The sequence below is a fragment of the Equus asinus genome, chromosome 17 (genome assembly GCF_041296235.1).
Source record: "Equus asinus isolate D_3611 breed Donkey chromosome 17, EquAss-T2T_v2, whole genome shotgun sequence".
NCBI lineage: Eukaryota > Metazoa > Chordata > Mammalia > Perissodactyla > Equidae > Equus > Equus asinus.
Genome location: NC_091806.1, coordinates 28,423,974 through 28,445,520, shown reverse-complemented (window position 1 = coordinate 28,445,520; position 21,547 = coordinate 28,423,974). Strand labels below are relative to the sequence as shown.

The window sequence follows — 21,547 nt, the reverse complement described above, 5'->3', positions numbered from 1 at the left end:
CCCACAAATGTTTGCAGAGCAAGACACTGTTGTACTAGAAAATAGAGATCGGCATTTTTATCAGTTAATTGGTTTTACCTGTGTATTTTTGAAATTTGCTGAAGAAGATCAATTGAATGACCCATTAGACTACATTAGGTTTAAGGAAACAATGTGAGTGTTGGTGTAAGGTTGCACTGGGTTCAAAGCAGAGTATAGCAAAGCACTTTTTTATGTATATATTGAGAATATCCAAACATGGTTTTTATTTATGTGGAAGTACCTGATCAAAGATGTAAAGAAATCTAAAGATAACTTTAAAATCATGGTACAAAACTGTAGAAAAACTAGAGAATCAAATTGTATACAGAATTGAATTTAGAAAGTGCAGCTTTTAGTTTAGAATATTTCCTGAGCATTGGTATGAGCCTCAGCATCTCTTGACATTTGGGCCAGTCCTGCCTAAATTACAATGATTGAACATAAGTTTGGAAAATACAGACTAAAATGGAAAATATCCTTCAAAGCAATGTCCATAGACTCTTTACTAGAAACCCTCTGAACAAACTACCTCATGCTGACGTAGCCACCAGATTATTTTGCTTCTAGTCTTCTTTTAATCTACAAAAATCTCCCTGAGGCTCTTTCCTTTCTTTCTCTCCCCCCATTCTCTCTCTTGCTCCCTGTCCTGTCTCTTTCACACACACACGTAGGCATACACACAAACCATACCCACATATATGTTTAGATACACAGGGTTGTTGGAGTGAGGAATATGAAGTCCACCTATTCACATACCTTTCAGTTGAAGACTGCCTCACAAAAATCTTTCCTTTAAACTTTATATTCTTTGAGAAAAATCTCTGTGAGGAATTTTTTGCAAAGGCAAGTCAACCATAGCTTGAAAGGAAAAAAATCACTGAAATAAGATTCTTGGGAAGTAGGATTTATGGCTAAGTGTATGAGGGTATATGGATAGTGTAAATATCCACTGAGGGCAATTTGAAATGGTTTTTCTGATTTTTTAACTATCAAATATATGTTAAAGAAAAATTGTGAAATTGAAAATCATGAGCTTCATTACTTGATGTATTTAGAGTAAAATGTTTAGATATCATATACAAATAATTATACGTTCTAGGCATTACATTAATACTTTTTCAATTACTAACCATTTCATCTCCACAATGACCTGATGAAGTATATATTATTGTATTATTGTCTCTGTTTGTCAAATAAGGAAAGTAGAACCCAAGGTTACACAAGTGCTAAGGGGAAGTCTATCTAAGCCATTTCTCTAGGTTTTGGAAGCTCATACATTTTTCATTATGCTTAAATGTCTCCTCACACATACAAATAAAGCCTTAAAACCCTCGATTTGCCATCAAATTATTATCTAGATTTTCCTGAATGCCCTCTCTTGAAAATAACCACCAAGAAAACTAACTTAGAAAAATCTAAACCTAAAACTTTGAGTTACCAAAACAAAAATTTATATAAAATAGTTGCTCAAAATTTCAACTATTTTATACATATATACTTATAAGTAATTATAATGCTTACTCACGCAAGATTTTATGTTTCTTTGGAATTTCAGGTGATCCTTCAGGCTGGTTCTTTTTATTTTTCTGAGATTGTGCTATGAAACAGCATATAAATATGGAACACCTCTGACTTCACCATGAGTCTTTCATCCAAAAGAAATCTTTAGGAAAATATTGCTGGGAATACTTTGAATTAAAAGGACAAGGGGAACAGCGGGAAAAAGTCCCACAGGCATTTTACATCAGCCAGTGTATGTGGTTGTAATGTAAAAATAAAGACAATACTATTATAGTGCACATACAGATGGATTTGAGACATTTCTTTCATTTAATCTCTTGAGGTTTATCACAAGAATGATTCAGTATTCTGTAATATTATAACACTGATGCAATATTATAGATATTTGTTTTTCTGTCTCTCTCCTCTCCTAGAATAATTTCCTCAAAGACTGAAGTACATAATATATATTTGATAAATATTTAAATCTTTATTATCACATTATCAAATATGCTGAAAGCATCAGAAGACTAATAATATTTTCCACATCAACCTAACATCAATGGCATTATGATGGTGATCTGGAAGTAATTTCTTAATTTTTAATTGCACTCACTGGAATCTTAGAAGCTGTGTACACCATTATTGTGTTACTCAGTATCATCTAGAATTTGAGTATTGGTTAGAACTGGGAAATGTCACAATGGATAATCATCTTCCTTTCTTATTTTAGCTTGTATTTGTTTTGCTTTATTTTGTCTTTTTTTTCTCTCCTTGGATGAGAGGCAGAACCCAAAAGGAATAGGTCGAGTAAATCCTAATCCTTAGTTCATAGCAGATGATCCTCAAGGTCAACACAAGGACTCTCCAAAGTTTACTTTATTTTATATTTTTCCTCTTTTAATTATTCATTTCCGTTCATTCCCTTTGCCTTGCTGGACATCCATTGTACTCTAACTTATTCAACACTTACTGGCCCCAGGGTATTGCACACTTGTGGTTTTCCTACAGATCTTCACATCTTGAAACTGTTGTCTTACAGTACTCCTCTTTATATATGGAATTTGACTCAGTCTTCTCCTTGCTTCATGATCCTGACTCAACATTCATCCTAACATGAAGTTAATAATATAGACTTAAAATGCTTGAAACAAAATTAAATGAATCTACATGAAGAATCATAAAAATTCTTCATAGTTGAATATTACTATGTTTCTTTTTCAAATATTGATGAGTAAATTAGACAACAGTCAAAAAGGATATAAAATATCTGCATAACAAAATTTAAAAGTTTATAGACTCGTATATAAAGTTATACATCCAACAAAGAATATGTTTTTTGATGCATAAGTAGAATATTTACAAAACTAATTATTAGATCATAAGAAGCCTCAACATATTTTATTTTAACTATTTACCTTATTTTCAATTGTGGTAATATTGTTTTATAAGATTACATAAATTTAAAATGTACGTCATTATATTTTAAATTCAGTATAGACCACATTATGTTCATCACCAAAAGTCTAGGTGCCATCCATTGCTGTGCATATATGCCATTTTATCCCTTTCACCCAGCTTGAGCCCCTCTTCTCTTCTGGTAGCCATCAATGTATTCTCTGTACCTATATGATTTGTTTGTTATTGTTGTTGTGTTATCTTCCACAAATGAGTGAAATCATATGGTATTTAGTTTTCTCCATCGACTTATTTTGCTTAGCATAATATCCTCAAAGTCCATCAATCTTGTTGTAAATGGCAAGATTTCATATTTTTTATGGCTGAGTAGTAGTCCAGTTTGTGTGTGTGTGTGTATATATATATATATATACACACACATACACACATATACCATATCTTATCTATTTATCTGTTGATAAGCACTTAGGTTGTTTCCAAGTTTTGGCTACTGTGAATGGTACTGCAATGAACATAATGGCATATAATTAGCATTCTCACATTCTTTGTATAAATACCCAGAAGTTAAATAGCTGGATCATATGGTAGTTTTATTTTTAATTTTTTTAGGAATCTCAATAATTTTTTATAATTTGCACCAGTTTACTTTCCCACCATCAGTGTATGAGTGTTCACTTTTCTCCACATCCTCTCCAACACTTCATTTCTCATCATTTTAACACTAGCCATTCTGACAGGCATGAAGTGATAGTTCGTTGTGGTTTTGATTTGCATTTCTCTAATAATTAGTGATGTAGAATGTCTTTTTATGTGCCTGTTAGCTGTCTGTATATCTTCTTGGAAAAAATGTCTGTTCAGATTCTCTACCCATCTTTTAACTGAGTTGTTTGTTTTATTATTGTTGAATTATATGAGTTCATTATACATTTTGAATATTAATCTCCTATTAGATACATGATTTACAAATATCTTCTCCCAATTGGCAAGCTGTCTTTTCATTTTTTTGATGGTTTTCTGTCTAAGACCAATATCAAAGAGCATACTGACTGATTTCTTCTGGGAGTTTTATGATTTCAGGTCTTACATGCAAGTCTTTAATCCATTTTAGGTTAATTTTTGTGTATGGTGTAAGATAATGGTCTACTTTCATTCTTTTGCATCTGGCTTTCCAATTTTCTCAATCCCATTTATTGAAAAGAGTTTTAATGTTTGGGTTTAGTTCTGGCTTCTCAATTCTGTTCCAGTGATCCATGTGTCTGCTCTTCTGCCAGCAACATGCTGTTTTGATTACTACAGCTTTGTAGTATACTTTAAAATCAGGGAATGTGATGCCTCCAGTTTTGTCCCTTTTTCTCAGGATTGCTTTAGGTCAACATATTTTAAAGAAGTGACATTACACAAAATTCTGAGTGCAATAAATGATAGATCTAGATCTACAAATAGATATAGATAGATATAAAGTAGATGCACACACATATACAATATTTGGAAATAAAAACTATACCCTGGTAAATATCTAATTTATTAAGAAATAAATCATTATGGAAACTTTTAACACTACCTGTAATTGAACTAAAAGGAACATACTACTTATCAAATATTATAAAATGCAACAATAGTGGTGCTGTAAAATATATATATATAAACTTTACATTAGGAAAAAGGAAAAATTAAAAGGATTCTATGTTTAGAAGACAAAATAGTTTAGAGAACCAAGAAGAAAATCCATTAGGAAAAATATAATGGACTTTAATGGATTAAAAAATGTACAAAAGAAAGAGCAACAAAATTTTCATCTTTGGAAAAAACCTTATCAAAATAGTTGACCTTAAGAAATATGCATCAAAAAGAGAGAGGAAATGCAAATAAATCATACTTATGAGGAAGGACATAACTACTTATTTAAAAGAGTATTAAAAACTATAAACTATTAACAATTGAATGCCAATAATTTTGAAAATGTAGAAACAGAGTTGTTTCTCGAAAAAATTATTACGAAAAGTGACTCAAGAAGAATTACAAAACCTATCTAGACTTTAGTAAGAAATATAGTTAATTAAAAATAATTCCATTAGAGAAATACCAGACCTAAAAGGATTTACAAGATTTTATTATATTTTCCAAAATAAATAATCCTACTCTTATACAAAATCTTCCATTGAAGAGTAAAAAGCAAACTGTCATTACTTCCTGTTGCAAGACTATCCCTACAAGGAAATACAATTAATTGTTGGCCCATTTTCCTCTAAAATTGAGACTGTACAAAACCTTAACAAAATATTAACAAAGCTACTCTAATTTTATATAAAAATGAATGTTCCATTACCAAGTCAGATTTATCCTAGATATTCTAGAATTGTTCATTATTACAATCTTGATAGATATATCTATCAAATTAGAAATTAAAAGGAAAATTAAGTAATTATTTTAATATAAAGTATGTAATAAGTTTAAGTATGTAATAAGTTTAATATAAAGTATTTAATAAGCTCTATTATTAATGTAATAATATTAATATTATATTAATCATATGATAATGATAATATTAATCATATTAAATGTTTATCTTATTTAAACTCTAAAGTAAATTAACATTATAAAGGAAACTGCATAACACTAAAACATAGCATTTATTAAAAATCCTACATAAAACATTAGCTAAAAGAGATTAAGTTAGACACATTCTGTCTAAAATCAAAAATGAGAAAAAGATGTTCATTCCTGTCACCACTTTCATTCAACATTATGATGCAGGTCATAATCAGCACAATAAGGCAAACATCTAATATATAGGAAGTGCAAAGGAGGAAATACATATTATTCACAGGTGAAATGATCATTCATGCAGAAAATCTAAGGATTTTATAGATATTATTAGAAATAGTAGAGCAGCATAATGTCTGCTATAAGACCAATATATAAAATTCAATTACATGTCCATATTGTATTGTAAGTAATACAATTAAAATAGACAAAAGTTACAATATTGTTAGATAATAGACTATCATGCAAGTAAAATATTTCTACAATTTTCTGCATAGTATTCCATTGTTTGGCTATGCCACAATTTGCTTACTCATTTACCCATTGGTAGATTTTTGGATTTTTTACAGATTTTGGCTGTAACAAATAAAGCCGTTTTTAATATTCATGTACAAGTCTTTGTATATACATAAGCTTTTATTATTTTTTGGTAAATACCTAAAAATGGAATATCTGGGTCATATCAGAGGTGTATGTTCAGCTATTTAAATTACTGCTAAACTTTTTTCCAAAGATTCAGGATTATGGAACACAATCAAGAAGTTAAAGTGGCCAGGGAAGAAAGAGGCTAATAAATTTTGGAAAGAGAACATTTTGGCATTTTAACTTAATTACCATTTCCTAATTCCCAGCTCAGTGGGAGCAATGGGGATGGTGGCATACATTCCTTATGTCCCTTGGCAGAGTGAACAATACAGAATTTCATCTCAAAGAATTATGATTGTGTGTTTTGAATTTTGTGGTGTCTCCCTGAAGAATTGCCTCACTGGTTTGACTTTGCTTCACGTGTCTTGGAAATTTCCCTGCTGGAATGACCTCCAGGGAAGTTTTTGTCAAAATCATCAAAATGCAAACATACTGGCCACAAGTGCCTGATGCAAATGATAAAACAAGAAATTCAGTAGAAAGATTGAAAACCTTGAAAGAATGTAGGTGAGAAAGGTGATAAATGTGAGAAAAAAGGCATTGAAAAAGTCCTGTGTATAATAGGGAATCTAGAATACTTTGCATATCATCAGGGTTGGATACGTTTTAAAAAAATTTCAGGACACTAAATTTTCAACAGCCACTGACCTTCAGGCTCTGTGAAAGTGGGAAGTGAAGGCTAAGGCAGAGTTTCTTAGAAGAAAACATATAGGAAAATCCGTGACTTTGGATTAGGCTATGGTTTCTTTAACATGTCAACAAAAGCATAAGAAAGAAAAAAGATAAATTGGACCCTAACAGAATTAAAAACTCTTGTGCATCAAAGAAAAACATCAAGAAACTGAAAGAAAACCCACAGAATGGGGTAAAATATTTGCAAATCATATATTCAATAAGGGTTGTACTGAGAACATATATAGAACACTCACAACTCAACAACAAAAAGAAAAACAGTTCAATTAAAAAAATGTGTAAGGATTTGAATACACATTGCTGCAAATAAAATGCACAAATAACTTACAAGCATATGAAAATATATCTAACGTCAGTAGTCCCCAGAGAAATGAAAATCAAAATAAAAATGAGAAACCACTTCACATCCACTGTATGGCCATAATGAAAAAAAGAAAGAAACCGACAAATTACTCCATAAGGAGTAATTTGAAAATTTGTATATTGGTGATGGGTGTGTAAAATGGTGTAGATCTGTGAGTAAACAGTTGGAGTTCCCCAAAAAGTTAAGCATAGTATCATCGCATGACCCAGCAATTCTTCTCAAGGATATATATCTAAAAGATATAAATAAATGTTCAAAGAAACTTGTATATAAATATTCCTGGCAGCAGTATTCACAATAGCCAAAATAACACAAATGTCTGTCCACTGACAAATGGATAGCTAAATTGTTGTACACCCATACAGTAGACTATTATTCCATCATAAAAAAGAATGAAGTGATTACATATGTTACAACATGGATGAACCTTGAAAAGACACTTAGTGAAAGAAGACACAGAAGACAAGGAATTGTATGGTAATATGTATATGAAATTGTTCAGAATAAACAAATCCATATAAACTGAAAACAGATTAGTGGTTTCCAGATGCTAGGGGTAGGGGGAAATCATAATTGACTGCTTCATTGGAGTGGGGTGATGAAAATGTTCTGTAGTTAGATAGTTACAATGATTTCACAACATTGTAAAAGTTCTCAAAGCCAATAGACTGTACATTTTAAATTGTTAAAAAGATAAATTTTACAGTATTTGTATGTTACCTCAATTAAAGAATTCAGAAAAAAAATTAAAAATTTTTTTAAATCAATGAAATTGAATATTCAAAATATCTGAATTTTTGGGAAGCAATAAAAGTCCTCATATGGAATTTTGGATATATGTATATAAAAAGAAAATATTTAAAATCAATTACCAAAGGTTTTTACTTATAGAGATAGAAAAATAAAAGGAAATTAAGAAGAAAGTAAATAAAAGACAGGAAATAACAAAGATAAGAAAAGAAATCAGTGAATTAGAAAACAAAAATATAGAGAAATCAATGAAACAAGAAGTTGATTCTTTGAAAAGATCAAAAAGCTGATAAAGTCTTAGCTAAAATAATGAGGAGGGAGAGAGAGAGGAAATATAGGAGAAGGGAACCAGGGAGAAAAATAGGCAAATTATTCATACCAAGAATGAAATATCATACAGCATTACAGATTCTACAGGCATTAACAGGACAGTGGGAAATATTATGAAGACATTAAAGCAGATAAATTTAACAACTTAAAAACCAATATTTTCAGGAGTGACATCAGCATCATGGCAGAGTGAGTCATTCCATTTGTCTCTCTCCTCTAGGCTGCAACCAGACATCCAGTGACCAGAAAGGACTACCTGCACAGCACACCAGAACAACTGAGTGTTCCGTGCTTCTATACATCTGAAGGGGGTGGACTGGACCTCTGGGAGGCAATGGAACTGGGGGAGATCTGTAGTGATGATCCAAAAATGCAGACCCTTAAACTGGCACACTGCAACCATTGACCACAGGTTGCAAGGTCAACCACTACACTCATGGATTGGCCCCTGCCTCACTCCCAGTAGCGTCAAGTGGCACATACATCCTAAGGCTTCAGGACATAGAGTGGTGTAAGTGACCCAGCCCCCATTAGTGACTCAGTGACACCAGTCTTTCCAGGAGCGGGAACAACATTCAAGATATGAATTTCCCTAGTGGGGGCAGGGTGCCCCGATCTGAGTTTTCAGAGCAGACCACCAGCACATGCCAGGACCAGTGACCAGAGTCTGTGGCTCCTGCTTCCCCAGCGGTGGTGGGTGACACACAAATCCTGAAGTTTCAGAACACACAGCGATAGCAGTGAACTAGCCCCGTCCTCCTTCCCTGGTAGCTGCACTGGTCTCTCCAGCAGTGCAGACAGCAAACAAAATGTGGATTTCACCAGCAGTAGAAGTGTACCCTTACCTGAAGTCTCAAAAAGCACACTGGCTCACACCAGTCACCATAGACTACAGGAGCATCAACAACACTTATGGATTAGCCCATTTACTCCCCAATAAATGGCAGGTGGCCCCTGAAACTGGAGGCTTCAGGAACCACCACAGAGCCTGAGACCTAGCTTCCCGTAGTGACATGAATGACACTTGCTCTACCAGCACCATGGGCTATTTACAAGAACCTAGATCCTTGAATACAACAGTGACATCTGAACCCAGATAACCCAGGAGCAGCACAATTGGTGCAGAGCAACATTACGTGAACCCATGGAGAGCAGAAAGAGAGAAAATGGGGAAACATGAGGCTCAGGCAACCCAAGAAGCAGCAGAAGTGCTCACAGCCTGGTGAAGTTGGTGGCAACAGCTGAGACTGCAGTGAAATAAAAAGCAGGCAAAGCACCAGCATCCTCAGAGGCACAAGCAGCACAAAGAGAGCACTGATGACACCTGTAGGAGAGGCAATGGGTGGTGGAAAGTGCAGGCTCTCAAATACAACCTGAAGCAGTGCAGAACCAAAGTAGCTAAAGCCATAACCAAATAAGAAAGGTGGTTACTACTGTAAATGCACCAGCAGAGGATCAATTCACCAAATACCATGAAGAACTGTAGTAACATGGCAGAACAGATGGAGAATGACAACTCTCCAGAAACAAACTTGAAGTCACAGAAGATAACAATCTGACAGAGAATTCAAAATAGCTATTATGAAGAAACTCATGAATAATAGGGATACTCAGAATGGCAGTTCACTGAGCTCAGAAATAAAATTAATAAACAGGAGTCCTTCACCAGACATTGAAACTAAAGAACAAAAAACAAAAAGAAATACTAAAGATGAAGAAAACAATGAGAAGAAAAATAAAGTATAAAATATTAACAATAGAGCAGACCATATAGAAGGGAGAATTAGTGAGCATGAAGATAGAAATCAAGAAATGATTCACATGGAGGAGAGAGAACTAAGATTTTTAAAAAATGAAGAAATTCTATGAGAAATATGTAAATCAAGTAGGAGACGTAACATAAGGATAATAGATACCCCTGAAGGAGAAGAAAGGGAGAAAAGATCAGAGAGATTATTAAAAAAAAGAAATAAAAGCAAAGGACTTCACAAACCTGAGGAAGAATCTAGACATGCAAGTACATGAAGCTAATAGGAATCCTAATTACCTCAGTGCAAAAAGACCTTCTCCAAGACACCTGATGTTAAAACTATCAAAAGTCAATGACAAAGAAAGAATATTAAGGGAAGGCAAAGTGAAAAAGATAACCTCCAAAGGAACCCTCATCGAGCTTTCAGTGGATTTCTCAGCAGATTCCACTGCAGGCTATGGGAGAGTGGAATGATAAATGAAAAATACTGAAAGACAAAAACTATCAGCCAGGAATACTCTATACAGCAAAATTATCCTTCAGTTATGAGAGAGAAATAAAAGCTTTCCCAGATGAACAAAACTAAGGAAGTTAGTTAACACTAGGCCTGCCTTATAAGAAATGTTGAAAGGAAGTCGTCACATCTGAACCAAAAAGGCAAAGGTTTACAAAGTTTTGAGCAAGGAAATAAATACTTCTGCTTTGAGCAGAAATAAATGAAACAGAAACTAAGAAAACAATAGAAAGGATCAGTGGACCTAAGAGCTGGTTCTTTAAGGAGATTAAAAAAAAATTGACAAACCATTAACCACATTCACTCAAAAAAAAAGAGAAGACTCAAATAAAATCAGAAATGAAAGAGGAGAAATTACAACAGACACCACAGAAATACAAAGGATTATAAGAGAATACTATGAAAAACTATACACCAAAAAACTTGGTAAGGTATAAGAAATGGGCAAATTCTTAGAATCATACAACCTCCCCAAACAGAAGGAAGAACAAATAGAGAATCTGAATAGATCAATCAAAAACAAGAGATTGAAACGATAATCAAAAACTTCCAAAAAACAAAAGTCCAAGGCCAGATGCTTTCTCTTATGAATTCTATCAAACATTAAAAGAAGATTTATTTCCTATCCTTCACAAATTATTACAAAAAATTGAAGAAAAGGGATGCTTCCTAATTCATTTTACAAGGCAAACATTACCATGATACCAAAACCAGGGAAGGACAACATAAAAAAAGAAAATTACAGGCCAATATCACCAATGAACATAGATGCAAAAATCTTAAACAAAATACCGAACCAAACACTATAATACTTTAAAAGGATCATACACCACAGTGAAGTGGGATTTATTTCAGGGATGCTGAGATCGTTCAACATCCATAAATCAATCAATATGATACACCACATTAACAATATGAAGAATAAAAATCACCTGATGTTCTCAATAGGTGCAGAGAAAGCATTTGACAACATTGAACATCCATTTACGCTAAAAACTCTCAATAAAATGGGTATAGAAGGAAAGCATTTCAACATAATAACATAATACAGGCCATATATAACAAATCCACAGTTAACATCTTACTCAATGGTGAAAAACTAAAAGTTCTTCCTCTGAGAACAGGAACAATACAAGGATGCCCATTCTCACCACTCTTATTCAAGATAGTAGTGGAAGTTTTGGCTAGAGCAATTAGGCAAGGAAAAGAAATAAAATGGATCTAGATTGGACCAGAAAAATACAACCATCACTATTTGCAGATGACATGATTCTATATGTAGAAAGCCCTAAAGAATCCACCAAAAACTCTTAGAAATAATTAACAAAAACAGTAAAGTTGCACTGTACAAAATCAACACACAAAAATCAGTTGCATTTCTGTACACTAATAATGAACTAGGAAATAGAAACCAATCTCTTTCTCATGACTGAAACAAAATAAATAAAATACCTAAAAGTAAGTTTAACCAAGTTGAAAGACCTATATACTGTAAACTATAAGACGTTATTGAAAGAAATTGAAGAAGACACATAGAAATAGAAAGATATTCTATGCTCTTGGATTGGAAGAATGAACAGAGTTAAAATGTCCATATTACCTAAAGCAATCTATAGATTCAATGCAATTCTAACCAGAATCCCAAGGACATTCTTTCCAGAAACAGAACAAAGAATCCTAAAATTTATATGAAACTCAAAAGACCCCTGAATAGCCAATGCCACCTTGAGAAAAAAGAACAAGCTGGAGGCATCACAATCACTGACTTCAAAATATACTAGAAAGCTACAGTAATCAAAACAGCATGGTGCCAGCACAAAATCAGACACACGGATCAATGGAACAGAATCAAGAGCCCAGAAATAAAACCACAGATCTATGGACAACTAATCTTTGCCAAAAAAGCCAGAACATACAAAGGAGAAAGAAATATCTCTTCAATAAATGGTGTTGGGGAAACTTCGAAAGCCATGTGCAAAAGAATGAAAGTAAATGATTATCTTACACTATACACAAAATTAACTCAAAATGTATTAAACACTTGTATGTAAGACCTGAAACTATAAAACTTCTAGAATAAAATATGGGCAGTACACTTCTTGATATCAGTCTTAGCAGTATCTTTTTTAATACCACATCTCAGTCAAGGGAAAGAAAAGAAAAAATAAACAAGCAGGACTATATCAGATTAAAAAGCTTATGCATAGCAAAGGAAAACAATAAAATGAAAACACAACCCACAAACGGGGATAAAATATTTGCAAATGATATATCTGATAAAGGGTTAATTTCCAAAATATATAAAGAACTCACACAACTCAACAATAAAAAAATGATAAACCTGATCAAAAAATGGGCAGAAGATATGAACAGATATTTTTCCAAAGAAGGTATACATATGACCAACTGGCACATGAAGAGATGTTTAACATCATTAGTTATTAGGGAAATGAAAATCAAAACTACAATGAGATATGACCTCACACTTGTTCTAATGGCTATAATTAACAAGACAAGAAATGACAAGTGTTGGAGAGATTGTGGAGAAAATGGAACCCTCATACACAGCTGGTGATATTGCAAACTGGTGTAGAAAACAGTATAGAGATTTCCCACAATTTAAAAATAGAAATACTGTAAGATCCAGCTATTGCACTACTAAGTATTTATCCAAAGGACATGAAATCAATAATTCCAAAAGATATATGTACCCCATGTTCATTGCTGCATTATTTATAATAGCCAAGATGTGCAGGCAATTCAAGGACCCAGCAGTGGCTGAATGGATAAAGATGCAGTCTATATATGCAACGGAATACTACTCAGCCATAATAAAAGTCAAAATTCTGTCATTGTAACAACATAGATGGACCTTGAGGTATTATGCTAAGCAAAATGTCAGACAGAGAAAGGCAAATACTGTATGATTTCTTTCATATGTGGAGGATAAACAAACAAACACTTAGATAAGGAGAACAGATTGGTGGTTATCAAAGGAGATGGGATGAGGGGAGGGTGAAAGAGGTGAAGGGGTACACATGTATTGTGACAGAATAAAACTGGTGCACTAGTTGTGAACATGATGCTGAAATATAATAATGTACACCTTTAATGTACAGAATGTTATAAGCCAACATAACCTCAACAGAATAACTTAAAAAAAAAGTTAAGGAAAAATAAAGCAATATAGGATGGGAGCGAATATAAAATAAAAAGAAAACAAACAAACAAAAACAATCAGGGGCTGGCCTGGTGGTGTGGTGGTGAAGTTTGCATGCGCTGCTTCTGGAACATGGGGTTTGCAGGTTCAGATCCTGGGTGTGGAACTACAAACCTTTCATCAATCCATGCTGTGTTGGGATCCCACACACAAAATAGAGGAAGATTGGCAAAATGTTAGCTCAATGACAATCTTCTTCAGGCAAAAAGATGAAGATTGGCAAGTGCTGTTAGCTAAGGGCCAATCTTCTCTGTGGCACTCCCAAAAAAGCAGCCAACATTTTCTAAACACATTACTAAATCAAATGAAAAAGAAATTGAAAACCTGTAATCTTTTATCAATTAAAGAAATTAAATTTTGAGTTAAAATCTTTCTCAAAAATAACTTTTGGGCTGATTAATTCAGTTTGGAAGTTCCACAAAACATTAAAAAATAATAATAATACAAATTCTACACAAATTATTTCAGAAAAAAGAGAACATTGTGCAATTCAGTCTATGAAGCCAGCATTGCTTAAATGCCAAGTCACAGTACAAGAAAGAACATGACAAATATTCCTCATGAATATATGCATCAAGACATTAAACAAAATACTAGAAATACTAGTAAATAAAATCCGTCAATTTTTAAAAAAATAATAATTCTCCATGCCATGTGGAGTTTATTCCAGGAATAAAAGTGTTATTATTTTTAATTTTTAATTTTTTTAATTGCAGTAACATTGGATTATAACAATATATAGCTTTCAGATGTACATGGTAATATATTTCAAATTCTATGTAGATTACATCATGTTCCCCACCCAAAATCTAATTATAGTCCAAAAGATGTTTAATATTCAAAAATCAATCAATGTAATGCAGTAAGTTAACACAACAAACAGAAGAATCACAGGATCATTTCAATAAATGAATAAAATTGATAAATTTCAATTTAGAGATATATTGTTTAAAACTACAAAAAATTAAGAATATAAAAGAAATTGCTCAACCTGATAAAAGGCATCTGTATAAAACTTACAACTACCATCATACATAATGGTGAATACTCTCTAAGACTGGCAACAGTACAAGGCTGATTACTCACCACTTCTGTTCTGTATTGTAGCCTACATTCTACCATTGCAACAAGGTAAGAAAAAGAAATGAAACGCATATAGATTAGAAAGGAAGAAGCAAAATTATAAAAATATATTTATGTGCAAATAGCATCATTTGAGAGCTGTATAAGTAGAAAATATTAAGTGCTTCTACAAAAAATCCTATCATAAATTTAGCAAGTTCACAGGATATAATATCAATACAAAAATCAAATGTATTTCTATAATAGTAACAATTAGAAATTGAAATTAGAAACAAAATTTTATGCAACATGCCAGTTAAAAACAAAATATGAGGGAAAAATTTTTTAAATATATTTTAAAAGTACATATTTGTACAGTGCTTAACCCATAGATAAAAACCAGAAAAATTTGCTGAGAAAAACTAAATACATAAATAATTAGAGAGTATATTATGTTGTGGATTAAAAGACAATATTTTTACCATATTCTTATTTTTTTTTGCTCGAGGAAAATTGGCCCTGAGCTAACATCTGTGAGAACCTTCCTCTATTTTATATGTGTGTCACTGCCACAGCATGGCTTGACAAGTCATGTATGTCTGCACCCAGGATCCGAACCCACAAACCCAGGCTACCAAAGTGGAGTGCATAGAATTTAACTACAATGCCACTGGGCCAGCCAGCATACCACTTTTTTAATTTCAATGGAATCCAATAAAAATAAAACAGGATTTTTGGAGAATTTGACAATACTGATATTTATAGAAATGTACAAACTTTAAAGGAAACTGGAATAGCAAATTATTCTTAAAAATAAAAAGAACATGATTTGAGTACTTATTTTACCTGAATTCAAGACTCACTAGAAAGCTCCCATAGTCAATGCTGGTGTTATTGACATAAGGATAAGCCTATAGATCATTGAAACATGAGACCATCCAGAAAAGGACTTGATATGTGAATTTTTACAAAGATTCTAGATATTTCAGTGGGGAAAGAATAGACTTTTCAACAAATCATACAGCATGAATTGGATATGCATAAGAGAAACAAATGAACATTAACCATTACCTCACATCATACACAAAAATTAACTCCAAACGAGTTAGAGACCTAAAATCCTACATATTAAAGTTAAATCTATAAATATTCTAGAAGAAATAGTTTTGCCCTGATGTATATCAATATTTCATAGATAGGACACAAAAAGCAAGAACTATAAGAAAAAATAAACAAATCGATCTGGTCAAAATTTTAAATTTTCTGCTCATCAGATGTCACCATTTAAGAATGGAAAAAGCAATCCACAGGCTAATAAAAAATTATAAATATAATATTATAAATAGTAAATTATATATATAAACATATATTTATATATAAATAAAATGATCAAAGTAATGCATGTGTATATTTTGCATGTATAATCTTTTTTAAATAGAAATATGTACAAATTTATACATAAAATTTTTAAGTAAACATGTATTTTGTAATTGTATACATAACACATACATATGACAAAAGATATGTATCTAGAATATGTAAAGAATACTTGAAACTTAGTAATAATAAATCTAGAGTCCTTAGTGTTAAATTGTGCAAAGGACTTGAACAGAAACTTCAAAAAGTAAGATATGCAAATTGCCAATAATAACATGAAAATTTTTAGAGTGCTCAACATCATTAGTCACCAACCAAAGCAAATTAAAACCACAGTAACTTACCACTACATACTTCCAAGTATGGCTAAAGAATAATAATGAACAATATCAAGTGACAAGGATTTGGAACAATTGGAACTCTGTTCTTGTGTTTTGTCATCTCTCCACATTTTACGTTTTTTTTTTTTTTAAGAAAGATTAGCCCTGAGCTAGCTGCCAATCTTCCTCTTTTTGCTGAGGAAGACTGGCCCTGAGGTGACATCCATGCCCATCTTCCTCTCCTTTATACGTGGGACGCCTACCACAGCATAGCTTTTGCCAAACAGTGCCATATCCACATGGTGTTTAGAACCGGCAAACCCTGGGCCGCTGAATGGGAAGGTGAGCACTTAACCGCTGCGCCACTGGGCCGGCCCATCTCCACATTTTAATGTGGCCAGAAATTCCATACTGGCCATCACACGAGACCTAGAGATAACTTACCAGGAGTCTTTTAGAGTTTCTGTCTACTTCTATAGCCCTCTGAGGAATGTGAAAAACAGCTATTGGAGTCAAGCACTTTAAAACCAATGCTATTAGTTTTATACCCTCACTGTTCTAGCTCTGAAGCAGACAATAGTGGGTTCCAGAAAAGGTTTAATATTAATAAGAAAACAGAAGTTCCGTCTCTGACATGAGTCAATAGGGAAACTATATCACAGGTCCCCACACTGGATTTACGCCAACTTGCTATTCACATGGCATTCAGCTTTCTTAGAAACCCAGGTTCTGACAGAGAAAGGGGACACGCACATGTTTAGGTTCCAAGTGCAGGGAATACAATTCCCCATTCATGAATTGGTGTTCCTCTCACACGTCTCTCCAGAATACCTACTTCTAAGACAAAGCCTTTCCATCAAAGGAGATAATTAACTCCTGGGAGAGAAAGTAGCAGATACAAGACAAGGTGTCTGAACCTTTATGGAAAGCTCTTTAAATATCCATGCAGTGCAAGGTGAAAATATCTTTTGCTGTTTACATCTCCAGAGCAAGATTCATCACGGGTGGAGTGACCCATTTGAATATGTTTCCTCTACACTTCTACATCTTGCCATTGGACCAGAGTCATCTATGGAAGATTATTTCTCCAAAGTGTTTCAAATGAATCCATTCTAAATTCAAATCCCAGGTTTGGGGTGAAAATGTTTTGAGGATTTAGGCTAGAAGGAAAGAATTAGACTAACAAAAACACTTATCGACAGTTCATTTGATATTGAATTATCAGAATAACCTCTTTCTGAATGTGTCATGTATTTCATATTGACAGTTACTGATCCCAAGACGAGGTCAATTGGAAGACAGAATTGTTTCTGCACATCCTCAAATATCGTTAATGTCATATAAGACTATAAGGTAAGTTTTTCAATAACGCTGATGCTTATTAAAGGTTGTTACTTTCCATATATAATTATCATTATGTTTCAACACTTTTGAAATATAGTAATCAAATAGTTTACAGTCACTCCAATTCTTCAAAAGATGGTTGGTAAATATCATTAACCCAATTTGACAGATGAAAAATTTGAAATGCATAGAGATTAAGCAGATAGTAAGATCCAGCTCTCTGACACCAGACACCATGCTTTTGCAATGAGATATCTCCTTTAGTAATTGACTCATCATGAAAATGCAAACCAAATTTTAAATATACTTCACACACAGAAGACATAAATATGAATGTTAAGTGACATAAATTATCAGCTGTTAGTCTAAGCACAAACACGGAGGACCCTTTCTGGGATTGACTGCTATAGATAATGAGTCTCTGTGGCTTCTTTAAAAGCAAAATTGGAGATGATTCCTCTTGAGCTTATTGTATGCTTAAATGTTTCTTTATTTTATTGCTCATAATGCCAATTCTTCTTATCTCCTAAGTGCTTACAAAGTCACAAAAATAGATGGATATCCTATGTATGTCTATAGCACTATGTCGGATATGTTCATATATGTACCCTTAATCAATTACCATAAGAACTTGTGAGGTGGACATTACTATTCCCTCTTTATAGGGGAGGAAATAAATAAGTTAGGTGCTAAGAAATGTACCTCTGATAAAAGACATGGTAAGTGGAGAAATTGGCATTGTAGTCTGGTCTTTCTGATTTTCAAATGAATACACTTTATCACTATGGTAGTCATTTTCAACATTTTGCAGAAGATTCTGAGGGCCCATGCTGTGGGCAATTGGTGGGGTAGGGAGAAGGGACAATTGTGTCTGAGGGAAAAGTAAAAGTAAAAATACTTCCAATGAGTTCAATACCACATTTTACTTGATATTTGGGAGTTCAGTCATGGCATTGCGTGTGTATATGCATGTGTGTGTGTCTGCTGATGAAATTGCTTTATATACACTTGCATGTGAAAAAGGATTAAAGTAATCATAATTATTATGGTGATGTAAAGATAGATTGCTAGTTTAGCATTGCTAATTATAACAATATAAGGCAAAGTTTGAGAGTTTATATGATAAAAAGAGTTAACAAGTATAACTTGACCTAATCTTGCCTCTGCCCTTTATTAGCTGCTTGACCTTGGGCACGATCCTTAGCTTCTCTGTGCTTCTTTTCCCTAATATACAAACTAAGTTTAAAAATCAAAGTGGTAATCGTATCATAGGTTTGTAGTAAGGATGAAATGACTGAGTGTCTGCAAAAACCCTTAGAGCACACTAAATGTTCACTTTTATTTAATAATATCATTGTTTTTATTATCAATATGTCTCTGAGATTGTTTCCTGATCTGCAAAATGGATGAAGTAATACTAACCACACAGGTTGTTATTTATCGGATCTCATTTATCAGTAATAAATGAGATCATATGTACAATGCACTTGCTTCTATGCCATACATATAGCCATCAATCATTAAAAAGTATGTATTATTACCTATTATATGGTTGTTGCATTTAGACAACAAGCAAATGAATTCTTTTATGGTACCTCTTGGATACTTTCTTCACACTCCCTTCACCAATGCCCTGTTAGTCCTTATGTCACCTATTATATATAATGTCCAAACTGGAATTCCTGTCTCAGGCTTCCATCCCCTACTGAACCTCAGCCCACTTTATCCAAGACCACAATGATCTTTACTAGGGCAATATAAATGGTTCCCCCTTGCTCAAATTCCTCTCCATCATTCCACTCACATTCTCAATCGCCTTCCATGGTTCTTCATTTCCTAAGAATAAAGGGAAAATCCATTAGCTTTACATTTGCATCATTTACATCCATGTTGTACCTCCCTTTTCTTGCTTAGTTGCCAATCTGTCTGTGATCTACTACTTCACATCAGGCTCTCAGTCATCACACATGGTCTCCTATCTGTTTGTTTACAATAGTTTCTCCTGTCTATACTTTTAGTAGGATCTTTATCAGGAAGGCAATTTGAGTTACCTACAAGAACTTGAAACCTCTTTTTCTATCTCAAGAGAAATCTCATAAGAATTCACAACTCAATAGAATTCACACACATTTAATATTTATTAGAATAGATAAGTTTAATGAATTCAAGTTTACATTAATAAAAATTGTTTTCTTTTCAGGTAATGCAATTAACCATCATAAGAAACACATGGAGAATATGAGCAATGTGACAGAGTTTGTTCTACTGGGTCTCACAGAGGATCCAAAAATGCAGAAAATCATATCCACTGTGTTTTTTGTCATTTACATAGTTTCTATTGTAGGAAATGTGCTCATCGTGGTCACCATCACTGCCAGCCCATTATTGGGGTCCCCTATGTACTTTTTCCTGGTGTATCTTTCTTTTATTGATGCCTGCTATTCCTCTGTCAGTACTCCCAAACTGATCATAGATTCACTCTGTGAAAAGAAGACCATTGTGTTCAATGAGTGTATGACCCAAATATTCGGAAGACATCTTTTTGGAGGTGCTGAAATCATCCTTCTCACAGTGATGGCCTATGACCGCTATGTAGCCATCTGCAAGCCCTTGCACTATACAACCATCATGAACTGCAGGGTGTGTGGCCTGCTGGTGGGAGGCTTTCTTCATGCAACCATACAGATCCTCTTCATCTTCCAATTAGCCTTCTGTAGCCCTAACATCATAGATCACTTTATGTGTGATCTGAATCCTTTGCTCAATCTTGTCTGCTCTGATACCCGCACTCTAGGACTCTTCGTTTCAGCCAACAGTGGTTTCATCTGTATGTTAAACTTCCTCCTCTTGTTGGTCTCTTATGTGGTTATTCTGCATTCCCTAAGGACTCACAGCTTAGAGGCAAGGCGCAAAGCCCTCTCCACCTGTGTCTCCCACATCACAGTGGTTATCTTATTCTTTATGCCCTGCATATTTGTGTACATGAGATCTGCAGCTACTTTATCGATTGACAAAACAATTGCTGTATTCTATACTATGATAACTCCCATGTTAAATCCCTTAATCTACACTTTGAGAAATGCCCAGATGAAAAATGCCATTAGGAAATTGTGTAGTCAGAAAGCTATTCCAGGTGAGAAATAAATGTCCCTGGAGACCAAGATTGATTCAACCGAGGAAAGGGTCAAATGGATTTTTTGGATGACCTCAGCAAGGAATACTTATGGAATAAAGACCTAGATTAACTGCTATGACTCATAGATTCTGCATTGAGGGGAGCAGAAATGGGTTCAAGAAAATGAGAAGAATTAACCCAAAACCACTCTTTGCACATTTGGAAAAATTTACCATATTGGGGCTTAGCTTTACTAGTTTCATCCATGTATATGGATTCATAGGCTTTCCTTCCAATAAAAATATAAGAAATAATAAGACATATTGGTTTTGAGCAGTAATCTCCTCAACATTCCAAAGAGGTAGACACCGCTATTATCCCTGTTTTACATGTCAGGAAAGTGACAGAAAGAAGTCAGCAAAACAGATACATTGGAGAGCCAGGAGCTAGAATCTAACTGATTTCTCAGACCATTCTGTAAGTGCTATGATACACTGTCCGGCAATGATGATTGAAAGGTAAGACAATTAAACTAGTTAGTACTTATTGGGCCCAGACTGTGTTGTGTACACTGTATAT

General features: G+C 33.6%; 1 protein-coding gene across 1 annotated transcript; it reads left to right on the top strand.

Annotated features, from left to right (window-relative positions):
- Nucleotides 1-20,082: 20,082 nt before the first annotated feature.
- LOC139040722 (olfactory receptor 4C46-like) lies at nt 20,083-20,997 on the top strand. The gene has a single exon (XM_070487484.1). The coding sequence runs from the start codon at nt 20,083-20,085 to the stop codon at nt 20,995-20,997; it is 915 nt and encodes a 304-aa protein (XP_070343585.1).
- The last annotated feature ends 550 nt before the right edge of the window (nt 20,998-21,547 follow it).

Coding starts and splice junctions, on each gene's coding strand:
- LOC139040722 (XM_070487484.1), top strand. CDS start 20,083: ATGGAGAATATGAGCAATGTGACAGAGTTTGTTCTACTGGGTCTCACA.